We start from the raw sequence: 27,856 nt of genomic DNA on the forward strand, positions 1-27,856 counted from the left end.
TCAGGGAGTCCTCCCTGGAGGACACCAGCTCCCAGTGCTAGCTCTTCTCTGGAACCTGCCCCTCACCTGGATCCCACCACAGTGTGGAAAGTGGACAGCCATTCTAAATGACACATGCCATACCACAGTGGGTGATCACTAGCTCTGGCTGGAAGAATGAGAAATTTAGGTGGAAGGAACAGAAGGAACTGGCCATCAGGACATCACCCAGCCTGAAGAGCCGGCTTCCAGCACTAAGGGATTGTAGATTCTCATGGTATTCTTGGTGCACAGCTTGGCTTCCCTGCTAATAAAGTCAGGGCTGTGGGCTAATTAATTGCCCATGGATGTGAAGAGGGAGGGAGGATTTTAGGTAGGTTCCTATCCCCAAAGCACAATGAGGAAATGTTTCCAGGCTTTGAAGTGGGGTGGCAGCTTGAAAGAAGAAAAAAGCCACCCTGAACCCTGAAGCACAGGGATTGGAGGATCTGATACAAATTGTCCATGACTGCACAGCAGCAAGGTCATAAGGCCCATGTCCCAAGCTAGGGAAGCCTGAGGAGGAAACATGCTCCCAACATGGCAGCTGGCAGGTCAGAGGAAGACATGTGATCATTCTAGCAGAAATATTAGAGCTGGGCAGTGGTGGTGCACGCCTTTAATCCCAGCACTTGGGAGGCAGAGGCAGGCTGATTTCTGAGTTCAAGGCCAGCCTGGTCTACAGAGTGAGTTCCAGGACAGCCAGGGCTACACAGAGAAACCCTGCCTCAACCCCCCCCCCCAAAAAAAATTAGAATTGGACCCCACTATCAAAGGAGTTACAGACACCCATAACCATCTATGAAGGGTAGTGTTGTTTCCTGAGCTCCCTCAGGGATCAGAGGACACAACCAGGGCAATGGGCATGGGGGAACCTGAGCTGCTACCACAGAGAAGAAAATCAGGTACACTAAGGCAGAGGAGAGGCCAACAGCATTGGGAAAGCAGGATGTGGTGGTCTGAATAAGACTGTCCCCATAGGCTCATAGACTTGAATGCTTAGTCACCAGGGAGAGAAACTGTCTGAAGATTACAAAGATCAGGAGGTGTGGCCTTGTTGGAGGAGTTATATTACTGGGGGTGGGCTGTGAGGTTTCAAAAGGCCAAGCCAGATCCAGTCTCAACCCCTCCTTCCTTCCCTCCCTCCCTCCCTCTTCTTCCTCCTCTTCCTCCTTCTCCTCTTGTTCCTCCTCCTCTTCCTTCTCCTTCTCTTCTTCTTCCTCCTCCTCTTCTTCCTCCTCTTCCTCCTCCTTCTCCTCTTCTTCCTCCTTCTCTTCTTCTTCTTCCTCCTCCTCCTTCTCTTCTTCTTCCTCCTCCTCTTCCTCCTCCTTCTCTTCTTCCTCCTCCTCCTTCTCTTCTTCTTCCTCCTCCTCCTTCTCTTCTTCTTCCTCTTCTTCCTCTTCTTCCTCCTCTTCCTCTTCCTCCTCCTCCTCCTCCTCCTCCTCCTCCTCCTCTTCCTCCTCCTCCTCCTCCTCCTTCTTCTTCTTCTTCTTCTTCCTCTCTCTCTCTCTCTCTCTCTCTCTCTCTCTCTCTCTCTCTCTCTCTGCTTCTCACTCTGTCTGTTTCTGTCTCTGGCTCCATCTCTCTTCTCTTTCCCCCCGACCCCCTTTCTCTCTCTGCCTTCAGATTGGGATGCGGACCTCAACTACCTCTCTAGCCCCATGCCTGCCATGCCTACCTTGCCTGCTGCCATGCTTCCCATATGATAATCACGAACTAATCCTCTAAAACTGTAAGCAAGCCCCAAATTAAATGTTTTCCTTCATAATAGTTGCCCTGGCCATGATGTCTCTTCAACAGCAAGAGAACAATAACTAAGACATGGAACAAGGCTGACCAGGGAGCAGCGCACAGGACAAAGCACCCAGTGGCTGTTTCAGAAACCTTAGGTGAGGTTTATGGTGCCTCTCAGTGGAGTCCATCTGGCTGTCTAACACCGGTGGGTCTTCTGGGAGGGGCCTGCAGGGGTCCACAACACTATGTAACCCCCCCTCCCCCAGCACAATCAGCTTTCGTGACAGAAGTGCTCCCTGAGGGAACTTGCTGAGAACTGGAATGCGAGGCCCTGGCCTTCCTAAACTCAGACCTGAGACAAGTCTTATGTGTACATTTTTGCCTGGGTGATGATGACAGACACCAGAAAGAGAAGTAAGGTGGGAAAGGAGCCTTAACAGTAGCCACTCACTGTGTGTCCCAGCTGGGGTTGGGGGATGGGGACCCACTCCCAGCACCTCAGGAGGTTAAGTCTGCTAATGGACATACGTTGTACGGAGATGCTAATGAAGATTTAGATTTTCCCTAACCTGCCCTGGCTGACACCACTAGCTTGTAGTGGAACAGGGCCTCAAAGCCAGCTCAGCCTGTACCATAATCCATGCTGCAAACATACACAGCACAATTTCCCTAAAAAAAAAGATGCTGGAGACCCTTCCTTCCTTGACTGTTCTGGGAAGCAGGTCATCTTAGCACATCCCAGCGGCTACCAGTGGCACTTCTCTCCAGGCTGAGCTCCCAGGCTCCCAACTTCTCTCATTTGAGGCACTACAAAGCTACAACAGCAAGCAGCCCCTCAGGACCCACCTGGATGGAAAATTTGAATGAAATAACATTTCTCCCATCATAATCATTTGCCCGCCTCTTCCTCTCTCTTCCATATGCAAAAGTCATTTATCAACTTTCTGAAAAGAATCAAAAGAAACTCAAATTGTGACAATAAAATTGACAAACAACCTACAATGCAGAGCACAGCTGTTACATGGGGCCTGCAGCTGGTCACCTGACCAGCCCTATGTCACATGGAGCCTGCGGCCAGTCACCTTTACCAGTCCTACGACCACAACCCCTCTACACTTCATTCAACCTCCTCATTCAAAAAAAGGGATAAGATTTTCTAACTCCTGAGAATGTTGGAAATGTTCAATGGATGGATTTTATGTGAAAGTCATTATAACAGAACTGCTCAAACAATTACAAGGGCCATTCCTATCAATTATGAAGTTGAAAGCTAGCAAGATGGCTCAGAATATTAATGTACTTACTGCCAAGTCCTATAACCCTAGATCTGTCCCCAAGACCCACGTGGTTGATTTCAGGAGAGAAGCAGTTCTTTCAAGTTATCTTCTGCTCTCCACATACTTGCTCTGACACAGAACTGTCTCCCCCTCAACCAAACAAACAAACATGTGTGGAAGCTGGTATCAATTGAGAAAAAACAGCTACATTTCCTCAGAAGAGTATTTTGGAAAATAAAGACTCTATCCCAAAGCTACTGTCCCAGTGACTGAAAACTGGATCCCATGAACTCCAACGGCAACAGAGACCTGAGGACGGACATCACAGGGCAAAAGAGCCACCAGCTGCAGAGTACAGGACAAAAGAGAAGTGAGTAGTTCATCAGGAGAACACCCACTGCTGTTTCACCCTTCCACAAGATGGATTTCTGGCAAAGATGCAAACAGCTGACATGCCGCCCACAGGAATGGACACAGGCGACAGCTCTGCTGAGGAGAGGCTGAGCAAAGCTCATAATGAAGGTATCTGGGGCCTTTCCTCTGCTAAACTATTCCAGACAAGGCCAGAGACCCTCAGTAAAGGGCACTGGCCACTCAGGCAGAGGACCCACAGAGCAGCCAGCAGTACCTGTCACCCCAGTTCCAGGAGATCCAACGCCCTCTTCTGGCCCCTGAGAGCACCTGTACACATGTGGTATGCACACATACATGCAAGCAAAACACTGATATGCACAAAATAAAAATAAATAAACCTTTAAAAAATGTTTTCTTTCTTTTAAAACCCTTTCTAGAACAATGCAGCATATCACCCTCCATGGCATCGTCCAAAGAAGTGAACATCTCATGTGCACACGAAAACCTGGAGATGAATATTCATAAGATCTTTCTCCACAATTGTCCAGACTGGGTAGTAACAAGACATAAGGGAGAAAGTCTGGTACAGCCAGACAAAGAGGACGAATTCTAAGAAGAGAATGAGCACTGGTATCACTGAGTTTAAGAAGCAACCAGGTTGAAAGATGTCCTGCAGAGGCCAACATCTGCCACTGTAAAGGGATCAGTTAGTGCAGGAGAGAGGGAGGGTGGTGTGGAGAGTGTGGAGGACTTTCAGGGCACTATGCTTGTTTGCTATGACTCACGTGTGTGTGTGTGTGTGTGTGTGTGTGTGTGTGTGTGTGTGCTGTCACACATTTACCACAGTAGATGCTGATGTGTCAAAACTGGTTCACTGATTCTAACTCATATGCTGAAATAGTTGGGTGTGGGGTGCCAGGCAGGAACTGAATGGACCTTGTGCTCAGTTTTGCTGTGAACTGGAAACTTAAAAAATATATAGTTTGAGATTTTATGTGTATGATTGTCTGAATGTATGCCACGCATCACATGCATGCAGTATCCTCAGAGGCTAGAAGAGGACATTATACCCCCAGTAGAGTAACTATAAGTGGTTGCAAACTGCCATGTGGATACAGGCAATTGAACCCAGGTCTTCTGGAAGAATAGCCAAAGCTCTTGACAGTTGTGCCATCTCTCCAGCCCCAGCTTCTTTTATTATTATTATTATTATTATTATTATTATTATTATTATTATTACTTTATTTATTTATGTCCCAAATGATGTTCCATTCCAAGTCCTCCTCACAGAGTTCTCCCCCCATCTTCCCTCCCCTTTGCCTCTGAGAGGGTGCCCCTCCCTAGGGCAAGTCTCTATAGGATTACAGCCTCAGTGTCTTAAAAATAAATTCTATTTAAAAAGGAAAAGTTGGACTGGAGAAATGGCTCAGCGGTTAAGAGCATTGGCTGCTCTTCCAGAGGTTCCGAGTTCAATTCCCAGCAACCACATGGTGGCTCACAACCATCTGTAATGGGATCCAATGCCCTCCTCTGGTGTATCTGAAGACATTGACAGTGTACTCATATACATAAAAATAAATCTTTTTTTTTAAAGAAAAAGTTAATGAAATTTGTATAAAGAAAACTTATGCCCAAGTGGTTCTAGAGTGAAGTCTGTAAAATATTTAAGCAAGAAGTCAAAATGATTTTCTACAAATTCTTTCATCCCAACTTCTGCTAAGAAGGAGATCATCATTACACTGACACAGTAAGGTACTGACATGGTGAGGTACTGACACAGTGAGGTAGTTCTGTGGGTTAAAGCACTTGCTGCACAGATCTGATGACCTGAGTTCAAGTCCTGGAACCCACAGTACAAGGAGAGAACTGACTCCTAAAAGTTGCCCTCTGACTTCCACATTCATGCCATAGGACGTGTGCGTCCTCACCTACACACATCTCTCTCTCACACACACACCAATAATTAAAATAAAAAATCAAATATTATACTGTTACCAAAACTGAACAAGAAAACTACAAAAAAATCTATATATTTTATATACATAAAAAATACCAATATACCTTATCATGAACAGATACAAAAATTCTTTAAAAAAATAAAAAAGACTTAATGAAATGAATCTGACAATCTACCAAAAGACTTCTATATCATGCCCACGCAGGACTTGCCAAGAAACACAAGGTTGGTTTAACATTTTTTTTAAAAGTCAGTCCGATCTAGGCAATTTCTCAAATGGAGTCTTCCTATCATATCATGTGAGTCTAGGCTGTGAGAAACTGACAATTCAAGCTGACCAAGGCACAGTGTGTCTCCATGTGCTTATATCTTCCATAACTCATTCTGGTAATCAGAATATTCTGTGAGCCTTGCAGAGAAGTGTCTCAATTTGTAATCAAGTTCAAGACACTATGGGCGGCACCATCCCTAGGCCGGTGGTCCTGAACTGCTTAAAAAAGCTAGCTAAGTGTGAGCCTGTGAGCAAGCCAGCAAGCAACATTCATCCATGGTTTCTGCTCCAAGTTCCTGCCCTTACTTCCTTTAAGAATGGATGGTGACCTGTGAGCTGAAGAAAACCCTTTCCTCCCCTGAGTTCCTTTTGATCATGGTATTTGTTCCATGAAAGGAGATGAGACTACAACATAAAATGTTCATGGTCCAAGTGACTTGCATCATTAAGATGTTGATTCTTTCCAGATCCATCTATGGCCTCAAAGCAACAACAGTCAAAATCCTAGCAGGCTTTTGCTGCAAAACATAAACAAATATTTCTGAAATTCACATAGAAATGCAAAAACAGCCAAAAATTCCAAACAGCAAACTTTTAATGATAAAAGTCGGGGCATGGAGAATGAAAGGGCGCCACAGAGAGCATCACTGACAAGGGGGTAGTTTCCTGGGCACACACTGTGATCAAAACTCAACTCATTGACTTTGCCATGCTTAGTTTGTTATTTACCAACTGTGCCTCAATGAAACTGAAAAATGACGTCATTCAGTCTCAGGTCCAGTCTTTTGTATTCACCATGTCAGCATCCCATTCTGCAGGCAGAAAAAATACAGATTCAGAGGTGCCAGGTGGCTTAAAACAGCATTCATCTCCTCCGGGTGCTGAAGTATTTGGTCATGCTGACAGACATGCTTTGGGATATGCCTCTCATCCAGACAGTGAGTGTTGACTACATCTATGGATTTTCTCATTCTATTCTTCTCTCTTCTCAAAATGAAGAAATGAGTTGTGGGTCCTCTGCATACACAATCGCCTGTGGGTACCCATCATACAATGAGACATAGTCCACCACCTCTCCTCTTCTGCTGTTTCTATGTGTCTCTGTCTCTCTGTCTCTCTGTGTGAGGGCGAGGGAGGGGGGACATGTACCATAGCATACTCAGAAGGTCAGAAGACAGCCCTGTGGAGTTGGTTCTCTTCATCTGCCTTTCTGTGAGCTCTGGAGATCAAACTCAGGTCAGCAGGCGCCTGGTGCAGCAGAAGCCTCTACTGTCTGAGCCGCCCTGAAGGCCCCTCACAACTGTTTTACAGATTAGGAGATGAAGAGGAAAAGGCACTGTCTCGGCCTCACAGCTAGAGAACAGCAAGCCAGGTTCCTCAAGCACATCTTGCCAGCAGGGCTTGCCACCCTCTCCCCCATTAAACTGCCTGAAATCAAGCTGTTGCTCCTGAAGCCAGAGCCCAAACAGACTGTCCCTCCCCTGCTGTCCCTATCACCAGCAGGAGCCAGCCCAGCTGCTCAGTGTGAGGCTCTGTTTTGTGTTGTGAGCAAGGCCTCTGTTTAGTGTTGGGTTATTAATTCACTTAAAAGGAAATTTGGTTTCTAACCAGTACTCATGTCATATCCATGCTCAAGAAAAGAGAAAAAAAATGAGTCTCAAAGTTCCAAAGTGCATTAATTCTGATGTGCTGCTGGCCAGGTCTACAGTCAGACCTGACTCCTGTCTCCACCAGGCCTCAGCTGAGGAGAACCCTTTTCTACTGTTTCCAGTGTGACAAGAGTCACTAGACAGGACAATCTCTAGAGACCAAAGAACAAATGACAACTGCAAACGGAGAGCAACAACAGAAGAGAGAGGCCTTCGGTTCTTGCTGGCATCTACTGTGATAAGCTGTCTAATCTCCATTCCACCTTCACCCTTCAGTCACAAACACAGGTGGAGGGCGTGATCCAGGCCCTAGAGAGATTTACATACTAATAAGGTACCTGAAGGCCAGAGGGTGGAGCCGATTAAACATTCCTCCCCAGCCCCTCCCCCCTCCTTATTTAACTCAGGTCCACCCTGGGTTTTATGGGGTATGCATCCAGATCCATCCACCATCCGCCATGTCAATAAACCGGTTTTGAAAACACAAGGACTTCCTCGTGTGTTGGGGCTGCGCCACTGTGAGGAACCATGAGGAACCGTGAGGAACTGTGGAGAGGCCTTTAGTTAATGAGCAGCCGGGCTCAACTTCCAGCTGGAGGAACCCAGGGCATTCCCAGCTGACTACCCACAGCATGGCAGGAGGAACTCTGGGTTCCCCAGTCATCATTTTTTCCTACAGCTGGCTCCTAACGTGGGGCTCGGACAGCCGCGCAGCCACAGGAACTGATGGGGCTCACCTTCCCGCAGTATCAGTTCCTGTGGCTGTGTGGCTATCCGAGCCCGATGTTTGGGGCGCCAGCTATAGGAAAAAATATGGCTGGGGAGGAATGTTTAATCGACTCCACCCTCTGGCCTTCAGGTACCTTATTAGTATATAAGTCACTCTAGGGCCTAGATCATGCCCTCCACCTATATATGTGACTGAAGGGTGAAGGTGGAATGGAGATTAGACCTCGTGTTAGGCCCGACACGAGCCCTGTGCTAGGAGCTGTCTTCTCACTGGGGGACAACTGGGCTATCCTGCTACTTCACTCTATAGTTTGAACAGAGGGAGGCAGTACTGTATGGACAGCAAGCAGGAAAGAGAGTCATTACAGTAGTCTCACCCTAAATACAGTCAGCAAACAGCACTGGGCACCGCAGGTCCCAGGAGATAGGGAAGAGCCCTGAATGTGCCGAGTCCTGAGGTTATAATCTAGGAAGGAGGCAAACTGAACAGCAGGCTAGTCAAATGAATACTAGTGGGCAAAGGTGTCTAACAAGGACTGTGTTAAAGGAAGTCACAGAGCCCTGAAGCTCTAACTGCACAACTGCACCCCATCTCCTGCGGCACCTGCACACTCCAGGTGAAAGGGGCAGCCTTCAGGAAATGAAACAGGAGGGAACATGAGGGAGAGCTGCCGTGGTAGGTTAGCTGTTACAGAGCCCATGGGATGCTGGCCTGCCTCCTGAGCAGACGAGAGGAGGGAAGACTCTAGGCAGGTCAGGAAGACCGCCAGAGAAAAATGCCTTTGGCTCCAAAGGAAAAATGGGAGCCAGGGCTGATGAGGGCTTTGCCATCCATGAAAGAAGTGTCTGTGGCTTTGATGGGTAACGTAGAGGGAAATGGTCTGTGCACATTGCTCAAAACTTGACCTGAGAGAGGGGTTTCAATGATGTCAGTGAAACCTAGCTCCTCACCACAGGCGACTGCCTGCTGGCAGCTCTCCCCCCTCTCTCAGGGCCAAAGAGAATCGAGGACACGCAGGGTTTGTCCCACATCCAACGTTGATCTCGGCTCTCTGGAATGTCCATGTCTTCAGAGCAGGCAACACAGCCAGACAATAGGCCCAAGAGCCAGCTCCTGACACATACAGCAGTGCCTCCCTGAGCCCCAGTGCACCCCTGCTAGGGAACTGTGGGCCTGCACTGAGCCCTGAGCTCCTGCAGTCCAGCCTGTGTGTATAGCATCTCACAGATGGCAGTCAGGTCTCCAGCTCCACGTGAGGGGAAGTTGAAATCATTCTTTAAACCATGCCCTTTTACCTCAAGCATTTGGTTCTCAATGCCCCACCTCTTCACTATCCAGAGGCGGTCCTCTCCAAGGCCTCAGACAGTGAGACAGGAAGACGGTGAGTCTGTCTATTCAGACTTCCCTACCCTGCTGGCCTAAAGTTAGAGGTGGCTAGGTTAGAGGCCAAACTCACACTTTTTTCCTGGTTGTGGGTTTCTCCATAGTGTTGTCTGTTCTCTTGCCTTTTGGTACAGCTCTACCTTCCCCTTCTTGCCCTCAGATCCTCATCTCAGGGCCTTTGTCCTCAACTTCACCTCAGGCCCTGCCCCACAGCACAGCCATCACCTACTAGCAGTTACCAGACCTCCCCCACCCCCACTTCTACCTTCTCCTTCTCCAGAGTCGCCCCTGCTGCCCCTCTGATCCTTTTAGCCTCACTCCCCACAGGCTCACACTGCAGTTCCGGAGCTGTGCTAGGATCATCCTACTCTAGGATCTGTGGCCAGGCCCCACTCCTGTTCTCTGCTTGCACTCACAGCAGCTGGAAGCGGCCCTCACCAGACTTCCCATTCTCACTGCCACTCTCCAGATCCACAAGCCTTCAGAATCCTAACCATCCACACCACTCCAGAGAGGTATACTGCAGAGTAGACATCTAAAAAAAACAAAAACAAAAAAACAAAAAAACAAAAAAAAAAAAAAAAACAAAAAAAACCTTTCTCCTTTTAAAAATCCTTCAGCACTAAATTCAAACTCTGGAGCCAAGTCCACCTAAGGCCCCCTGCCCTTACACGCTCAAGCCAGAGCCAGAGTATCTACCTGGCCAGTCCAGCCCCTTTCATAAGTTCTTGATCCCTGAAGATGCCCAGGGCCCTGTGTTTGGCGCTGTGTGTGTACTGAGTATCTGGACTTAGGCATTGAGGCTCTTTTCTTGCCACTTCCTTAGCTGTGGACCTCACCATCAGTCCTTGTCCCTTGAGCTGTAGCCCTGATCTTGCAAGAGAGACCTGAACACACTCTCTGTGATAACCAGCTTGCACAGACACACGGGAGCTGTGATATTCTGCTTCTGCAGTGGTCTGGGCTGCTGGCCGTCTTGGCTCCCTCATTCACCCACCCCACACCACGCTCACTGCATGTTTTCCCCAACCCTCCAGTGCCCCGTGGCCGGGCTACTTCTTGTCTCCTTTTATTTGCATGTCTGTCATTCTTGCCTCTCTGGCCTTGGCACAGCAGACTGATGTATGACTGAGTAAAGGTGGGTCAGACTACTGGGAGATCTGAGTATGGGCACCATGGGGAGAGGCGGCCAGAAACTGTGAGGACTCCAGGTATGGAGACGTTTTGCATCTTGCTGAATTTGGTGCTTGTGATGACTTGTTTAGTGCCAGACTTGTTGGACACTCAGCCTCTTGCGACTGTCCCAACTGCAGCTGGTGACAGAACAACACAGACTTCTGAGAAGTTCTTGTCTGTAGCCAGCATCCTTTAAATGACGCCCTGGAGGAGCAGAGGATGGAAAAAAGGCCCCCAGAACACCAGGCAGAGCAGCACTGAATGCTGCCAACACACTGTCTTCATTCCACGTGAAACTCCCTTTTCAGGTCATGATGGTTAATATCCTCAACTTGACAGGATCTAGAGTCACCAGATGACAAGCTACTGGACAAGTCTCTGAGGGCAGTTTTAAAGAAGTTGTCTCCTAAACGTGGCCGGCAGCAGCAGCCCATGGCTGAGAGCCAGCACTGATGAGAAGGACAAAGAGCCGAACATAACTGGTCACCACTCTTCCTGACTGTAGATGCCATGAGGCCAGCTGCTTCACACTCCATGCTGCCATGCATGGCACTGGCAAACCGTGGATCAAAATAAGCCCTCCATCCATCCTTGAGTTGCGTTAGTCACATGATCACAGCAGTGAGAACTAACACAAACTCTCCTTTCATCTCTGCCTCACCAACGAGATACCACCCTTTCCTACTCCTCCATGTTCAAGGCTTCTCCTGGTACAAGCTCCTCCTAAACCTTGGACTGGCTGGCATCTGGACAGCAATCCCAAGGGCTCCGTATAGATGCACAGCCTCTCTGCTATCCAAGTGCTGTGGCCTCCAGGGTGCTGCTCCTGCATAGGCTTTACTGAATAATCCTGCAGTGAAGACTTCCCATCCACAATACACAGAGCCAGCTCAGACTGAGCAGCAGCAGTGACCACAAACTACTGGCACTGACCAAGTTCCTGTGTATCTGCTTTAAGTTAAAAACAAAACAAAATCACACCCTCCACTGTCATGCACAAGGAAACTGAGTAAGTGGTGGTCTAGAGTCTTAGCTGGGATGACAGCAGCCAAGCCCATCCCAGTTCTGATAGATGTTATCTACAGGTATTAAGCGGTAGCTCAACTCTGATAGGGCCATGGGCTGAGCAGAGCCAAGGCCATGTCCATTCCCAGCTCAGTCTGAGAACAGAGATTTGCCATGGTGTTTCTGAGAAACTGTGGGAGCCTCAGTTCTGTGGGCTGGGATGTGAGTGTGACACACTCGGTAGGAAACACTATGTTCACAAAATGCTACTCCGAAACATGCCAGGATAAGCAGGCTGCAGCCACCAGGACCCCTCAGACAGACCCCTTCATGGTGTAGCATCGCCCGAGCCCTGACAGGCAGGAATCCAACCAGAGCCTGCTACCCAGTTCATCCGGGTAGTAACAACATCCTAGCTATAAGCAGTTATGCCACAAAATTACATGTATGTTTAGTTGCCGGCTCTATATAAAACTGAACCAGCACAATCATGTCCTATGCTTGTGACCTCCACATTCCTTACACTCTGCTAGTTACCCTGAGTCCTGGGGTGAGGCCTTGTGGTTACCCCCACAGAGAAGAGCACAAGTTACAATGCTACATTCCAGGCCCAGCAGTGGGAACCATTGAATTCAAATCTCCAAAAGGCTGAGCTCACCAGGCAGAACCCCTCTTTGGGAAAAGTGGCCACTGAGTACCCAGGAGACACTGTTCCTGAGCTGTCCTGGCCTAAGCCAGCCAGAAAACACAGTGCCAAGATGCTTCCCCTCACTGGGTACTGCCCCTTCTCCACTCAGTCAGGACAGATCCCCTCAGCAGCTGCTGCTCCAGACACTGGGATTACACCAGGGCCTCTCTGAGTACAGACCTCCAGAACCAGCTGCCTGTGACCACCTTCTTCTGAAGACCTTGGAAGCAAAGAAAAGAAGAAAGGACGATGGAGATGTGTGACAGGGAGGAGGGAGAGACAACCAAAAGAAAGGAAACACTACAAACAGAACCACAAAGTGGGAAACTTGAATCAGCAGTCTGCAGGTTAGTGGCAATAACGGCATTGTTATTTTAAAGCACTCAACCACCTCCATCCTGTGTGCATGCACATACGTGTGTGTGTGTGTGTGTGTGTGTGTGTGTGTGTGTGTGCGCACAAGCACATGTGTTAGGACAATGCAGGAAAAGTAACTAATGTTGTTAGGAACTAAAACTACCATTGTCAAATAAAATACAAGAAAATCAAGATCATTAAGAAACATCAGGCCCAACCCCCAAGAACCCAGAGGAAGCAGGGATCCCAGGCGCTCTAACTCAGGCAGTATCTTAGGTAAGCAGACAGCAGGGCCCGCCCTAAACAGGGAGTAACTGGGACCCACGAGGACCCAGGAAGTCACTCCCGTCCCGGAACACTGGTTCCTTCTGGTCTGGGCCAGAGCACTGAGCAGATCTTGGGTGGCAGCTCTGTCCCCAACCTCCAAGAACCCAGAGGAAGCAGGGATCCCAGGCGCTCTAACTTGGACAGTGTCTTAGAAACTAGTTCTCAGATCTGAGGCCTGGATCAGACCTCTGCCAGGTCTGCTGTTGTGTGGACCCCAGATTCCACCTGAGACATACTGGAAGGTCCACTCAACCCAGAGCCACAGAGGAACAACTGAACTCAGAGCGTCAGACAACATATCCTGAGATATTCTAGAGGAGACACTGCACCCAGAACAGCAGACACCTAGCTGGACTACTACCTTGGAGGCACCATATCCTGAGGCATCCTAGAGGTACCACTGTAATCAGTGCAGCTGGAAAAGATCACAGAGACATCTGGACACCTAGGAGATCAGACACAAGCTAGATAACTGGAAAGACAGGCTTCAGTCAGAGACAGCAAGTACAGGCAGCACTAGAGTTAACCAGATGGCAAAAGGCAAGAGCAAGAACGTAAGCAACAGAAACCAAAGTTACATGGCATAATCAGAACCCAGTTCTCCCATCAGAGCATGCCCTGAACACCCCATCACACCAGAAAAGCAGGAATCAGAATTAAAATCACTTCTCATGATGATGATAGAGGGCTTTAAGAAAGGCATAAATAACACTCTCAAAGAACTTAAGGAGAGCACTGGTAGATAGATAGAAACCCTTAAAGAGGAAACACAAAAATCCCTTAAGGAATTGCAAGAAAATGCAATCAAATGGGAAAAGGAATTAAACAGAACCATGCAGGATCTAAAAATGGAAGTAGAAACAATAAAGAAATCACAAAGGGACAATACCCTGGAGATAGAAAACCTAAAAAAAAGATCAGGAGTCATAGACACAAGTATCACCAACAGAATACAAGAGATGGAAGAGAGAATCTCATATGCAGAAGATACCATGGAAAACATTGACACAACTGTCAAAGAAAATGCAAAATACAAAAAGCTACTAACCCAAAATATACAAGAAATCCAAGACACAATGAGAAGGTCAAACCTAAGGATAATAGGTATAGATGAGGGGGAAGACTCCGAACTTAAAGGACCAGTAAATATCCTCAGCAAAATTATAGAGGAAAACTTCCCTAACCTAAAGAAAGAGATGTCCATAAATATACAAGAAGCCTACAGAACTCCAAATAGTTTAGACCAGAAAAGAAATACTTCCCACCACATAATAGTCAAAACATCAAATGTACAAAACAAGGAAAAAATACTAAAAGCAGTAAGGGAAAAAGGCAAAGTAACATATAAAGGCAGACCTATAAGAATTACACCAGACTTCTCACCAGAGACCATAAAAGCCAGAAGATCCTGGACTGATATCATACAGACCCTAAGAGAACACAAATGCCAGCCCAGACTACTATACCCAGCAAAACTCTCAATCATTATTGATGGAGAACCCAAAATATTCCATGACAAATCCAAATTTACACAGTATCTCAACACAAATCCAGCACTTCAAAGAATAATTGGTGGAAAACTCCAACACAAGGAGGGAAACTACAACCTAGAAAAAGCAAGAAAGTAATCTTCCAAAAACCCCAAAAGAAGATAGTTACACAAACATATCTCCACGGATGTTAGCCCAAAAGCTTGGATTATCGAAGACTCAACCCACAGACCACATGAAGCTCATGAAGAAGGAAGACCAAGAGGGGATGCCTCAGTTCTACTTAGAACGAGAAATAAAAATGCTCAAGGGAGCAAATAGGGAAACAAAACATGGAACAGAAACTGAAGGAGGGGCCATCAGGAGACCATTCCACCTGGGTATTCACCCCATGTACAGCCACCTAAGCTAAACACTGTTGTGGATGGCTGGAAGTGCATAATGTGAGGAACATGATATAGCTGTCTCCTTAGAGGTCAGCCAAAGACTAACACACTCAGAGGACAATGTTCACAGTTAACCACTGATATGATCAGGGGATTCCCAATGGAGAACTTAGTGAGAGGACTGAAGGAGCAGAAAGGGTTATTGACCCCAGGAGGAAAGCAACAATACCAAACAACCAGAGCCCCCCAGGGTCTAAACCACCAGCCTGGGAACACATAGGGAGGAACCCAAGACTCCAGAGGTATATGTAGGGGAGGACGGCCTTGTCGGACATAGATGGGAGAGGAGTTTCTTGGTCCCATAAAAAAAAAATGAACACACAGTGGGGTGGGGGGGAATGTGAGGGCGGGGAGGGGATAGTGAGGGGGGGTAGGTGCAGTCACTGCCTCATAGAAGCATGAGGAGGGGGATGGGAGAGGAGGTTTCTGGGTGGTGGGAGGAAGTAGGGTAAGAGGATAAAATCTGAAACGTAAATACTACAACCAATTTTAACAAGTGAAAAAAAAAGTCGTCAGAACCAACATCTTTAAAAAAAAAAGTCAGCCCCCTGGGGGTGGAAAATTTTTTTTTTCTCTTGATACTAAAACTTGTTCTGAGAATTGTATATTGCAGAATACACAGCCTTGGTGTATCTACTCATCAAGCATACTGAGCAGACCTGCCCAAACCTCTGATGTCCTGGAATTCCATCTGGATTCAGTGAAGACACAGCATCAGAGGCTTATCAACTTACTCTTCCCCCTACCCCTCTTCTAAAATCTCAACGCCCTTAATCAGCTTGAAGAAGTTAAAGAAGAGTCAGCGCCCCTATTCCCTGAGCTTGGGGACTAATGTGGTTAATAATGGTCTGTCTTTCTAGGGAAAAGTAGTGGTTTTGTTGGAACAGGGGGGATTAGCTAGGACTTATTACATAGCCATAACCTATTGGTAGAAATCTGTATAATTATTATCAAGATGAAGTTATAATTTCTTAAATGGTACAAAATTTACATTGATTTCAAATTTAAGGTTTTCATTGGTATGAGCCTCTTATTAATATAAAAATGAGATGAATATTGATACTCTCATGGGCATTGTGCCTGTATAACACATTTAGAAATACAAGGCCTAGACCCAGCCCTTTTTTAACTTTTTTAACTGATTTGGGACGGTTAACCTATGAGTTAAGGGACTATAGCAAATTCATGGTTTTGAGTTTATTGTTAGGGTGTTTGCCATATTTTATTTAGAAATAGCTGAGAGGAGTGAACAGACAACAGTCCAGGTTACCTTACATGGATAGTTGGTTTTCAAAACATCAGAAGTCCATAGAACTGACACTACAAATATTTATATATTAATGTTCATTTTGATTAGAGACCTGTCTGCTCCTGACAGCTTCCTGTCGTGGATTCTAAGAAGAAACTGAGCATCCTTGGAGATACTCCAGTTGTGCGGTAACAGCCACTAGGCAAGAATTGCCTCTCTCCATCTACAGACAAATTACTGTCCAGAAAAGGACACACATGCAGAATAGTCGACTGGTTATATCTGCCTAGACAGAATAATCAGCCCTTAATAATCCTGCATCACTAAGGTCTGTCAGATGATTCTGGGCCAGAAGGCTGAAGATTTGATGCTCCAACGTTCGGTAGTATAGGGGCTTTTCAGGTGTTCAGAGGTCTCTATAAATTGGCTAAGTTTTAGAAGCTATGCTTAGTGCTTCCCATAACTTCAGTTAACTCAGTCATTCTGGATTTCTGATTGGGGTTGAAGACCTATAGTCTCATAACCAATCCTGGCTATTTATTTTGAGAGAAAAGATCTGAGCAGATGGATTTCAGCTGACATTCATTCTAAAGCCAAAAAGCCAGGATCAAAAGTAAGTGTTTTAGTTAGAAGAGATGACAGAGGTTCTGGTTAGTCAACAGAATGATGGACTGGGTATTAGGACTATCTTGTACCTCACTGGTACAATTAGGAATAAGTATGCTCTAATTGTATTTTGAGAGAAAAGTTCTACTTTAACAGGAAGAGTGATATGTAGGAGGAGCTAAGTGGGAAGGAGTACTGAGAGGAAGAGATGGAACAAGGAGAGAAGATGAAGAAGAGGAGAAGCTAGGTGATGAGAGAGAGAAAGAGAGAGGGGGCATGGAGGCAGATGTTCACATGTCTCCACCAGTCAAAGATAGTTTTTATATCTAGGTTGGGTATTGGGTTACGCTTCTGATTGAGCATTACCAAACTTATAAATCCTTTGATTAACATTTTTAAAAAATCGTATAAAAGCAAAAAGGAAAGGGGGGGCATGGGACAGGGGTATTCTAGGGAGGGGAAATGTGGAAAGGGGATGGCATCTTAAATGTAAATAAAATATAAAATAAAAAAAAAAAAGATGTGGTTGCCCATAACGAGTAGATCCTTATGTACACCAAGTGATGCTATGTGAACCTTGCTCCCTAATTTAACTGATCAATAAAAGGTTAGAGCCTGTGACTGGGCAGTGGAAGGAGAAATGTGGGACTTGAGGATCCAGTGAGGGGCTGCAGGTAGAAGAAGAAGTAAAATAAAGAAGATGGAGGTAGCCAGGCAGTGGTGGCGCATGCCTTTAATCCCAGCACTTGGGAGGCAGAGGCAGGCGGATTTCTGAGTTTGAAGCCAGCCTGGTCTACAGAGTGAGTTCCAGGACAGCCAGGACCACACAGAGAAATGTGTCTTTTATTCAGGCTAGCAAGAATTATAAATTCATTTTATAATTCCCAAGGGCAGCACTCATTGGACTCAGTGGGTTACAAAGTTAAAAAGGAAGAGGAGGACAAGAAATTGGGAAGGAAGTGTGTTGGGAGAATAGCAGGGGAGGAGGGAGGGAAAAACTGGGGTGAATATGATTAAGTTACATTGTATATACATATGAAATTGTCAAAAAAAAGTCATTAAAGGTTTTGTTTTAGAAAAAAAAGAAAAGAAAGAAACATCAGGATGGGGCAGCTGAGAACTGGGAAGACTGAGTCAGCCTCTAAGACGTGACAATGGCATGTAAGGAATGTGCTCAGCCCTGAGGGCCCACCATTCCTCAGTCACAGACAGGGAATGGAACATGCCATCGTGTTCCCGGGTCTGCAGAGCAACGTGGCTTAGCTTATGGGTGAGGGTTCTTTGGCTCAGTGCAGGTTATCTGCAGTGTCTTCTCTGGGGACTGACTGACACATGAGTAGCAGCTGGTACATCATGTGGAAGTGTCAAGAGGAAGCTAGTGGGAGTTCAAGGTTTGCCACCTCAGCTCAGCATCCACACAGCTGCTGGTGCTCATTCTCACAAGCAAAGCTCAGTCACAGAGCCAAAGTGGCACCTGGCAAAGACACTGAGGGAACAGCGACACTAGCTACAAAGTTGAAGCTTTTCTCCTAGAAAATAGCTCCACCCAGGCTGCATTTCACCAAAAAAAGACTAAAAACAGCAACAGCACTCCAGCATTACCCTCTTCCATGCAACTTGGCATCTAAACACCATCTCAACAAAAGGGACCCACAGTCCCGAGAAGGCCTGATGCAGGCCTTGGCACCAAAGCTGACACAACTCTAAGCACCTTATTGGGCCAAAAAGCATGAAACAGTCAACACCAGCGGAGTCATGTTAAAAGGTTTCAGGGCCAATGCTGACACTGCCTGTCAGCCAAGGACAGGACAGCTTCTGCAGCAAAGGAATGTGAACCAAACTGATAGAAACACACAGGAAGTATAAACACCCACAAACTCATTGCAAAGGACTGCGTACCAAGAACAAACAGAACACACACACAAACCATCATCACTGTCACATCATCACTGTCATATACACATACATACACATACATACATTCACACATACATCCATATATACATACATGCAAACACACATATACATACATACAAACACACATATACATACACACATACATCCATATATATATACATACACGCACATACACATATATACATACACACATACATCCATATATATATACATACACATACACACACATACATACAGTGATGCCAGCTGCAAGGGTATGAACACAGCTCCCATCACTTTTTCACTCGACAATTAGCTCCTGCACTCACATTACTGTCTGTTAATGAACTTGTCTCATGGGAAGCTGAGCATTAAACGACATTGTACAGGTAGTCTTTGATCACAGAGCACAATGCCCAGCATGTACCTAAAGCTTTGATGGTTAAGCCTTCCAGAACCCCAGTCTCTGTACCGTGTATTCTTCATACATTCCCCATGTTTAAATGACTTTCCATGGGTGATACTCACCATCCCCATTCTATGAATGAGGAAACACAAACTTAAAGAGGTAAAATGTTACCAAAGTCCCAATGACTAAAGTCTTAGAATCACACGGGCTCTGTGACAGGCTGCCCCAGTAATTCCTACTTCCCAGTGCTCAACCTTGTGTACCTGCCTCACTGAATAGGCTGATGTGTGAGTCTAGTAGAATACTGTGGGAAGGGCAGGCCTGGACTCCAGGGCCAGGCCACAGTCATTATGGCCTCTACCCTGCTTCTTTAGATAGCCTCTAGAGACAACACCACAGGAATACTAACATACCATGAGGGCCTTTTAGTAGCCTTATGCAATGTTCTGTATGACATCAGTCAGGATAACTTAGCAGATGTCAGGTGGAAACCACAGTGGAGGCAGGTCTCCAAACCTGGCTGCACCTTCACCTGATTACAGCCTCCTATAAGCCCCTGAACAAGACCACCTATCCAGACCATTCTTGAACCCCAGTCTGTCTGGTGGCTCGTCACCCAGCAACAGAGAACTGATGTGGCACATCACAGCACTCCCTTTCTTCAGTACATAAAAGGAAGTGAGGGTCAGCAGGAGTATCAGAAGGCAGCTAGAAGAAGCCAGTGAAAGCCCTGCCCAAGACGCCTGTCCCAGAATCCACACTCACCTTGCATCACCCAACAGCCAGGCACATCAGCACCTGCACATCTGCAAGCCCGTACACAGGCAATGGGCCACCGAGCATCAGATGTGGAGGGCAGGGACACAGAGGCAAGGGCCTGAGTGGGTGGGGCTCTAAGCACCACTCACTACTGAGAACTACCTTCTTAGCAGCACCAGAAACTCAAAGACACATATGGCTGAGTACTACATGGGGCTTCAGGTCTCTCCTGCCTCTCCACTTTCGTCAAAGTCTCCATGACACATCTGTGTGCATGTAAATCCCACTGCCTGGGATACTGTTCCAGAAGCACCCCCGGATGCCATCCAACAATGTCTGAATCTCTCCATAGTTGCAGTTAGATGGAAGCCCTGAAGAAATCCAGTATCAAGAATCATGGCCCTGCTGAGCCATCTTCTTAGGCCATGTTTCTCAACTCCACACTCACAAGTGCAATGTCAGCAGACAATAACTTCCTAACGTTGGGAGGAAGACATGAAGAAAGCAGAGATCTGGGGCCACTGGCATAATGGCCAACAAGGAGAAACAGCTGGTATCTCCTCCCAAGAAAAGCCCAGAAGCCCAGTCAGCTCTACTGCCCTACTGGCAAAGGGTCAACAACTACTTCCTAGACATGTGCTCCCTGAAACCATACCCATAGCTACACCAGCAAAGGCTGAAGCCATATGATCTGCAGTAGTAGGCAGGCAGATGGCCTGAGTCAAGTCCTGGTTGTATGGTCTGCAGCCACAATTACTTGTTTTATCTGTGTAGGGCTAAACTCAAGAGTAATCTAGATCAAACCAGAAGAGCATGCCTTGAATGGCCTTGAGGTTTCACAAAGCCACTGCCATTGCTTTTAGAATGTGCTCCTGGGGTTCTGAGCCTTAGCTACAGACCACTCACTCAGAGCACATCAGAGACCCCACTCTAAGCCATGCAGTTGGAGCCTCCAGCAGGGAGTCCAGGATGTGGACTTTGCTTTTATTCCTTTTCATTCTGTGCAGTCAGGCCTGAAAGGTCTTGGCCACAGACCTGTTCACCTGCTGGCAGTCCAGCCCACTCACCTGTCACACATGAGCCTCTGCTTCTCAGAAAGTCTGACCTACATCATACAACTGCCTTATTTATGCCCTTCCACTCTGGGGTGGTCCTACCACAACGGGGAAGGCATCCTCAAAAGGAAAAGTTCCAGTTTTTGGTCTGCTAACAATAACAACAGCAGCAAAGAAGTGAGGTGGCTCCCAGGTCCTTCCAACCATAGTTTGAGAATGAGGAATGGCCTCCATTTTTGGGTAACCTGCCATAGGCCCTAGTATTCACACCTGGGTTGCTCTAAATAGTTCACAGCAGTTGGCTCTGGCTCTTCACTCTCTGACAGTCACCTTAGTATCAACTGGGTTCCAGGACTGACCCAGAGGTGAAGATTTATCAGGTCCAGGCAGGGGTGCTAGTCTGGGAAGCCTGTACTTGGACAGCTATCCTAGTGACTCTGAGACTTATAACTCTAAGATGAAATATAAAAGGAAAACACATGCACTTTAATGTCTGGGCACAACCTTAAGATGTCACCTGGCAAGGCTCCCTGCATGCTATAGTACCCCAGAGAAGGGTTTCACCTGGCCCTTGTTGATGAGTGTAGATATAATGCTGCCCTGACTTGACTCCCGTCACACTTGGACAGCAGGGGACCCCTGACAGACTGAGTCATCACCCTTGACATTCAGGTTGTAGAACAAAGCCTCAGACGTCTAAAGGGCTCCAGATCAAAGCTTTGAGAATATAATCAGAGGTAGCCTCAGCTACCAGGAATGGTAGCACACACCCGAAGTCTGAGCACTCAGGAGGCAAAAGCAGGGTGATCAGGAGCTTAAGGTCATCCTTGGCTACACAGAAAGTTCAAGGGTAGCCTGAGATATATTAAGATCATAAGACCACATCTCAAAAAACTGAGTGAAAAAAAAAACAGAGAAATCTGGAGAGAGCTGGCTGAGAAGGAAGGCAACCATCATATGATTGCAGCCAACAAAGCTCCCGGAGGCAGAGAATTGCTAACTAGGAACAGTGAACTGTTCACATTAGGATGAGACAGGGAAAGGCAGCATCACTGTGAAAACAGCAGGCAGAGCTAAGCCCCAGTGTGTAAAGCCCAACTAACATAGCCACTGTTACTGCACAGCAAGCCTGCAGTATGGAGTCTTCCTGTGCTGGAGGGCTGGGCTATGGTTGGCCTGGGCACTTTGGCTCCATTGAAAGCTGAAGTCACTGTAAAGGTAGGTGTGCTCTCACCACACTGCAACTGCAGCAGGCCTCCAGGCTGTCTCCCTATACCTGCAGCTCACCCAAGGCCAGGCGGTATCAGCAGTTTCTGCTTATCCTGACCCCTTGCCCATAGGTGACTTCACACTGGCCACATGACTAAACTGGGCTAGAGAGAAAACTGTGTTGTCAGTGTGGGAAGCTGTAAATGTGGATCCTTTGGGGAGGTGACATGAGACCACACATGCAGACAGGAGAGGGAGGAAGATGGGAAGTAGAGCTAATGGTAGGGACACTTACACCCAGTAGCTTTCCCTGTGTGAAAACACCATGGGAAGGTTCTTGTCTCTGTTTGGCTTTCTGAAACGGATTTGTTACTTGCTAGCAAAGAAAAGGAACTCTGGGTAAAATAACTAAAACCTCTTCACTAACTGGAGGATGTCATTCGTCCTCTTCATTTCTAAAGACCCAAATTGACTCTTCCCCTTATCACTTCTAAAAATGCACATATGCTTTTAATATAAACATGTGAGGTTTGCTGTGGCAACTAGTTTCAAAAACAGAAGCAAGGCAGCCACCAGGATGTGACATCAGCACAGAGAAAGCTCCAGCCAAACAACCCTCATGTGCCTGGGACAAAGAGGCAGGCTGCACAGCACAGACTGGGGCAGCAGCTGCTCTGCTCTGCCAGACTGGGCCAGATGGGACTTTCTCAGCAGAACCCAAATCCCAACTCAAAATGGGCACATGTATCTGTGAGGCTTCAGCAGATCACCCTCCCCATCCCCAGTCCCAGTGGGATTACATGATGGTACAGACCTCTGGCTGGATGGCTTTGAACACGGGGATGTCCATCAATGTGATCTGACTCTATAAGAGAATAGGGATACCTGGTTAGAGGCTTTTAGATAGAAACCTGATAAAGAGAATCTTGAGCATTCATGGGGTACCATGTAATGATTAAACAGTCATGCACAATGGGTAATATTTAAACCAGTTTAGACGTATCTGTCTTCTCAGATTCATCATCATTTCTTCATGATAAAACACGTGAAATCCTCCAAGCTTTCTGCAGGACATAGCTCACCCTCTGCACTAACACAGGCTGAGACTTCTTTCTCCCCGGATCAGTCCCTCCCCACCCCATCCCTCTTCCCAGACTCCTTCACTTCAGGAAGCCACATTTCCATATACATAACATATAAGAGAGACCATGTGGCACATGTCTTTCTAAGCCTGGCTTGCTTCACCTAACAGAATACTCTCTGGTTCCACCTGTGTTGTCTTACCTGACAAGAATTCCTTCTTTTTTATGGTTGAATAATAACCTACTGTGTGTGTGCACCATTTGATCCATGCCTGGTTTACCCACTCCATTTGTTTACAGGTCTTGATACTGTAGACAGGGTTTCAATAAACAGAACGCTAGACTACTTTGCTGGCTTTGGAGATGTAGCCAGTGCTGGTTGCTGCAACCCAGAGCAGTTCTTCAGTTTTCTGAGAAACAGTGTCATTGTTTTCTGTAACGGCTACACTAATGTGCGCACCTAGCCACGGCACACATAGGAATTCCTTCCTCTGCATCAGTGGGTGCTGTCCTCAACTTTGTGGTAGCAGCCATTTTCCTAGAGTTAACGAGCTCTCATGGATTTAAGTTGCCTTTTTCTGCTGACTTCTGGGCATCCTTCCATGTTCCGTGGCCTCCTGCATGCCTTCTCTGCAAGCCCACCAGATCCACTGATCAGTCATGAATGCTGTCATCTCTCTGGGTTTATTTTGGTTTCATTTGTGCTTTTTGCTAGTGAGCTTTCTGAAGCTCCTTATGTAGTCTGGATACTAACCTCTTGCAGAATGTATAGTTTGCAAGTGTTTTCTCTCATCCTGGAGGCATTCCTTCACCCTGCTGACTGCTTCTTTTGCTGGGAGAGTCTCTGTGTCTGATGTAACCCTGTCAGTCCATTACTGCTTTCATGTCTTGCCCTCTTCATGCCCCTAGAGCAGTGGTTTTCAACCCTCCCAATGCTGTGATTCTTTAATGCAGTCCTCATGCTGTGTTACCTCATCTATAAAGTTATTTTCATTGCTACTTCATAACTGTAACTTTGCTGCTGATATAAATTATAATGTAAATATCTGCTATGCAGGATAACTGATATGCAACCCCTGTGTGGGTTACGACCCACAGGTTGAGAAGCACTGCCCTGAAGCATAGCCTGTCATGCATGTGTATTCTGTGTCATGAGTGTATTCTTCTATTACTTTCAATTTCAGGTCATCTTAATATATTCAGAGTTACTTTTATTGTTGATGAGAGATAGGATAGATTTCTGTGCTGCCCTCTCTACCACATCCCTCCTTATAACTCTCTGCCCGTGCCTTCCTTTTGAGTATGTGATTAACTAACAGCCACAGAACTGATCACAGTCATTTGGAAGTGAGGCAGGGAGTAAGATGAACATTTTAGTCTGGAAATATTTATGATACTTGGCTTTCTGCTTCAACTATGAATTATTTTTCTAATTTTAAAAACTTCTAGATACAGTGTCTTTAAATTTGCACAATAGAGATACTACTATTCAAATTTAATTTTAATTAAAATTTGACTTCTCTTCTGAAGTCTCTACCTCCCCAAAAGTACATGGTAGAAAACTAATGGAGATGTGTCCACAGACCCATCTGAGACCCTGAACTGTTGATCATTCATTGGCCCTTGGTGAGCTCAGAGCAGAAGCAAAGAGGCAGCTCTGGGAACTTGCAGGCAGTGCAGCATGGCCGCCCCATTCCTACTGCCCTCTGCACAAAAGGAAAACAGAGCAGGGCCCTCCCATAGTGTGGGGAGTGGAACTCAAGATGGCACCTGGCTGGGTGCCAGACGCCCCTGGCGTGTTGGTTCACCATTTCAGGAAGCCTGGGTGGCACATAGGCTAGGCTTTACTGTGCATGCATTTCGCTTGTTCATTGTTACGTAAGATTGGGCCATGTGACGTATGCGCTCAGCACCAATCAAGAATGACTGTGGCAGGTTCTGACTGGAGAGGACACAGATTTAAGGGCTGGGAGCTAGGGTTTTTGGGGGCCTTTCGCGATACTTCAAGGTTCCTGAATAAACCGTGTTGGGAAGGAGATCCCGTGTCCGTTGTCTTCTGTCTGCTGGTCGGTTCAGGAGATGACACCACAGCAGCACACAGGTGCTGATGCCACTGATGGGACCAAAAGCAGATCCTCATTTGGGGACTGGGGCCAAGATCACTTCGTGACTTACCCATCTTTGTGTGACACATGGAGCCAGGTATAAGTCACCACATGCCTCTGAGACAGGGAGGAGGACCATGGGCCTTTGTGACACTTGGTCTACTGAACCTACCCAGTGGGACACATTCAGACCTTGCAGGCTGCATGGTAGAATTCAAAATAAGAGATGCAGAATGTCTGATGTGACAATAATAAATTGTGTGTGCATGCATGGGGGGGGGTGGTAATGACAAATGTAGCTGATGCTGATACAGAGACAGGCTCATGTACTAGCACATGCATGTACAGCCCAAACGCCTGGACATAAGGCCCACCATTTTGGCAGAACATTCACATGCCAAAGTTGCTCTACAGAGAAGGAAACAGAGGCTGTTAGACTGAGCCACCAAAAATCCTTATACCAAGAAAACACTGGAGAAAAATGGCAATACATGTTACCTGTCACCAGAGCCAGGGCACAGACATAGAACTATAGCCAGGTTCTGGCACAATTTAAAGGTGGTCTGAAGTTAGTGAGTTGCTGAAAAGCACAAAACAACTGACCACAGCATAGCATCCTCAGAATGGAACAGGAGGGAAATGAGCACGACAGTAAGCAGCCTTTCCCTCCCAGGGCACAGAGGGAAATAATGCCACTAATGGTACCAAGAACAATGAGGCACCTGACGGAATCCCAGCTCCTGTGCTTACCCCATGGTGGCAAGGGTTGTAAGACATCTGTATACCTTGGATCCAGTCCTCATGATGTGGAGAGAGGCTAGTGAGTGTTATAGGCCCACAGAGCACAGAGCCCCATCCTGGGCAGACCAGACAACTGCTACCTTTTCTGTTATATATACACTGGGGTTGTTAGCCATGTGCTACTACACAGGGAGCAGAAAGACCCTTTGAAAACATGAGATTTGAAGCCAACAGCTTAGGGAACCTTGAAAACCTCCCCTGTACTTCTGTCCAGTGGGGACCAGCAGTGTGTGTGCAATGACACTAAAGAGAAAGCCCAAGGCTGATGGGAAAATGAGATGTTCTCTCCTATGGCTATTTACTGACAAGTTGACTACAGAATTTCCAGCAATGACAACATACCAACCATGTCTCTTTGAATGGTCTGTTGCCAGCCTGATGCCAGCTCAGGCTGTCAGATTGAAACTGTACTCGGACTGTCTCCTCAGACACATCAGCAGTGGATGTGGACACAGGTGATGGGTAAACGCTTGCTGTTCCAGCACAGGGCCTGAGTGTGGATCCCAGCATGCTCATACATGCTGGACATGGCAGGATGTGGCTTCAACCTCAGTGCCAGGAAGCAGGGACAAGGGGATCCCTGGAGCTCCCATGACAGCAGATGAGCCTAGTGTGAGCCCCAGGCCAACAAGAGACCCCGTCTCAAAACATGAAAGACGGAGAGCAATCGGGAGGGACACCCAGCATTGACCCCTGGCCTCCGTGGCCACGCACAGCCAAGTGCACAAGTACACACAAAGAGGAAAACAAAACAACAACAAAAATACCAACAGTGCTGCTCCCAAGATGGGGCCTGTCTGTTCCAAACATAGAGAGCCTGTGTTTCAGAGACCTGCTCCATTTCTACCTCTCCACTCTGACTAGAATGGATGCAACATCCAGGGCAAACCTCTAGCAAGACAACTACCCAAGGAAAACTCCCCAAGTCACCAATGTCACAATACTTTATGAGCACGCCAAACTTGTTCAAAGGCTGCTGCTGAGCAACCCTTTCCCAGCAGTATGAGGGCTGCAGAGCTGACGGGTACGCCCACGGAGCTAGGGGCCTGCAAGGTGAGGCCAGGGGCCATTCCCCACCTGTTTCCAGGTACCAATTCACCCAGCAGAGAGCCTGAACAGGAAGCACTAGTCAGACCTCAGGTCAACTGGCCAAACCTGCTATGTTTTTCCTCATCCCCAGGAACCAGGGCCACTCAACACTGAGCCAGGCTCTGAAGAGAAAGAAGTACCCAATCATCTCACACTACATGACACCACTGCATTGGGATGAATGAATGTTACAGCCTGGATGGGACCTATCAGAGCACTGTACACCCCCCACAACTCCAAGAAAAAGTGGTATGACATGGGAAACTAGCTGGTTAGCCAAAAAGAAAAAAAAAAAATTATGATGAATATACAGATTCCTAACAGTACCACACTAAATTCTCACATACGAGCCGTAACCTTTATGTAAAGCTTTCTCAAGACCACAATAAGCAAACAAAAGTTGTTGGCTAATATTGTACTGTATAATAGAACATACCTGATAGTCTGCCATTAGATCCTTCTACCAATGATTAGCTTCAACCACTCACAGTCAATTCCAACAGTACTCTTGAGTTAAGAGCTCATGAGAGCTAAGGGAAGCCATCGGCAGAGCAATGGTAGCCATGGCCAGTGCCACAGCCACAGCCATGAGATCTATCATCAGAGGTACAAAGGCCATGACCAGAGCTACAGAAGCCACAACTCAAGCCATAGGAGTCACAGGAGGCCAGAACCACAGCTTCAAAAACCACAAACTACAGCCACTGAAGCCATAATCAGAACCACGGGAGCCG

At 46.8% G+C, this 27,856-nt stretch overlaps 1 protein-coding gene across 13 annotated transcripts in view; it reads right to left on the reverse strand.

The window, feature by feature from the left end:
* The window catches only part of Ralgps1 (Ral GEF with PH domain and SH3 binding motif 1), a 252,182-nt gene that overhangs the window by 171,823 nt on the left and 52,503 nt on the right, over positions 1 to 27,856 (reverse strand). For 12 of the 13 annotated variants that reach the window (XM_034496562.2, XM_034496560.2, XM_076928534.1 and 9 more), the window contains one exon: positions 22,860 to 22,910. In XM_034496562.2, the coding sequence (XP_034352453.1) occupies positions 22,860 to 22,910 (51 nt within the window). Of the gene's footprint in view, positions 1 to 6,340; positions 6,424 to 22,859; positions 22,911 to 27,856 lie in introns of all 13 variants that reach the window. The other variant, XM_076928533.1, reaches the window with a different exon arrangement.

The sequence above is a fragment of the Arvicanthis niloticus genome, chromosome 2 (assembly GCF_011762505.2).
Source record: "Arvicanthis niloticus isolate mArvNil1 chromosome 2, mArvNil1.pat.X, whole genome shotgun sequence".
Taxonomy (NCBI): domain Eukaryota; kingdom Metazoa; phylum Chordata; class Mammalia; order Rodentia; family Muridae; genus Arvicanthis; species Arvicanthis niloticus.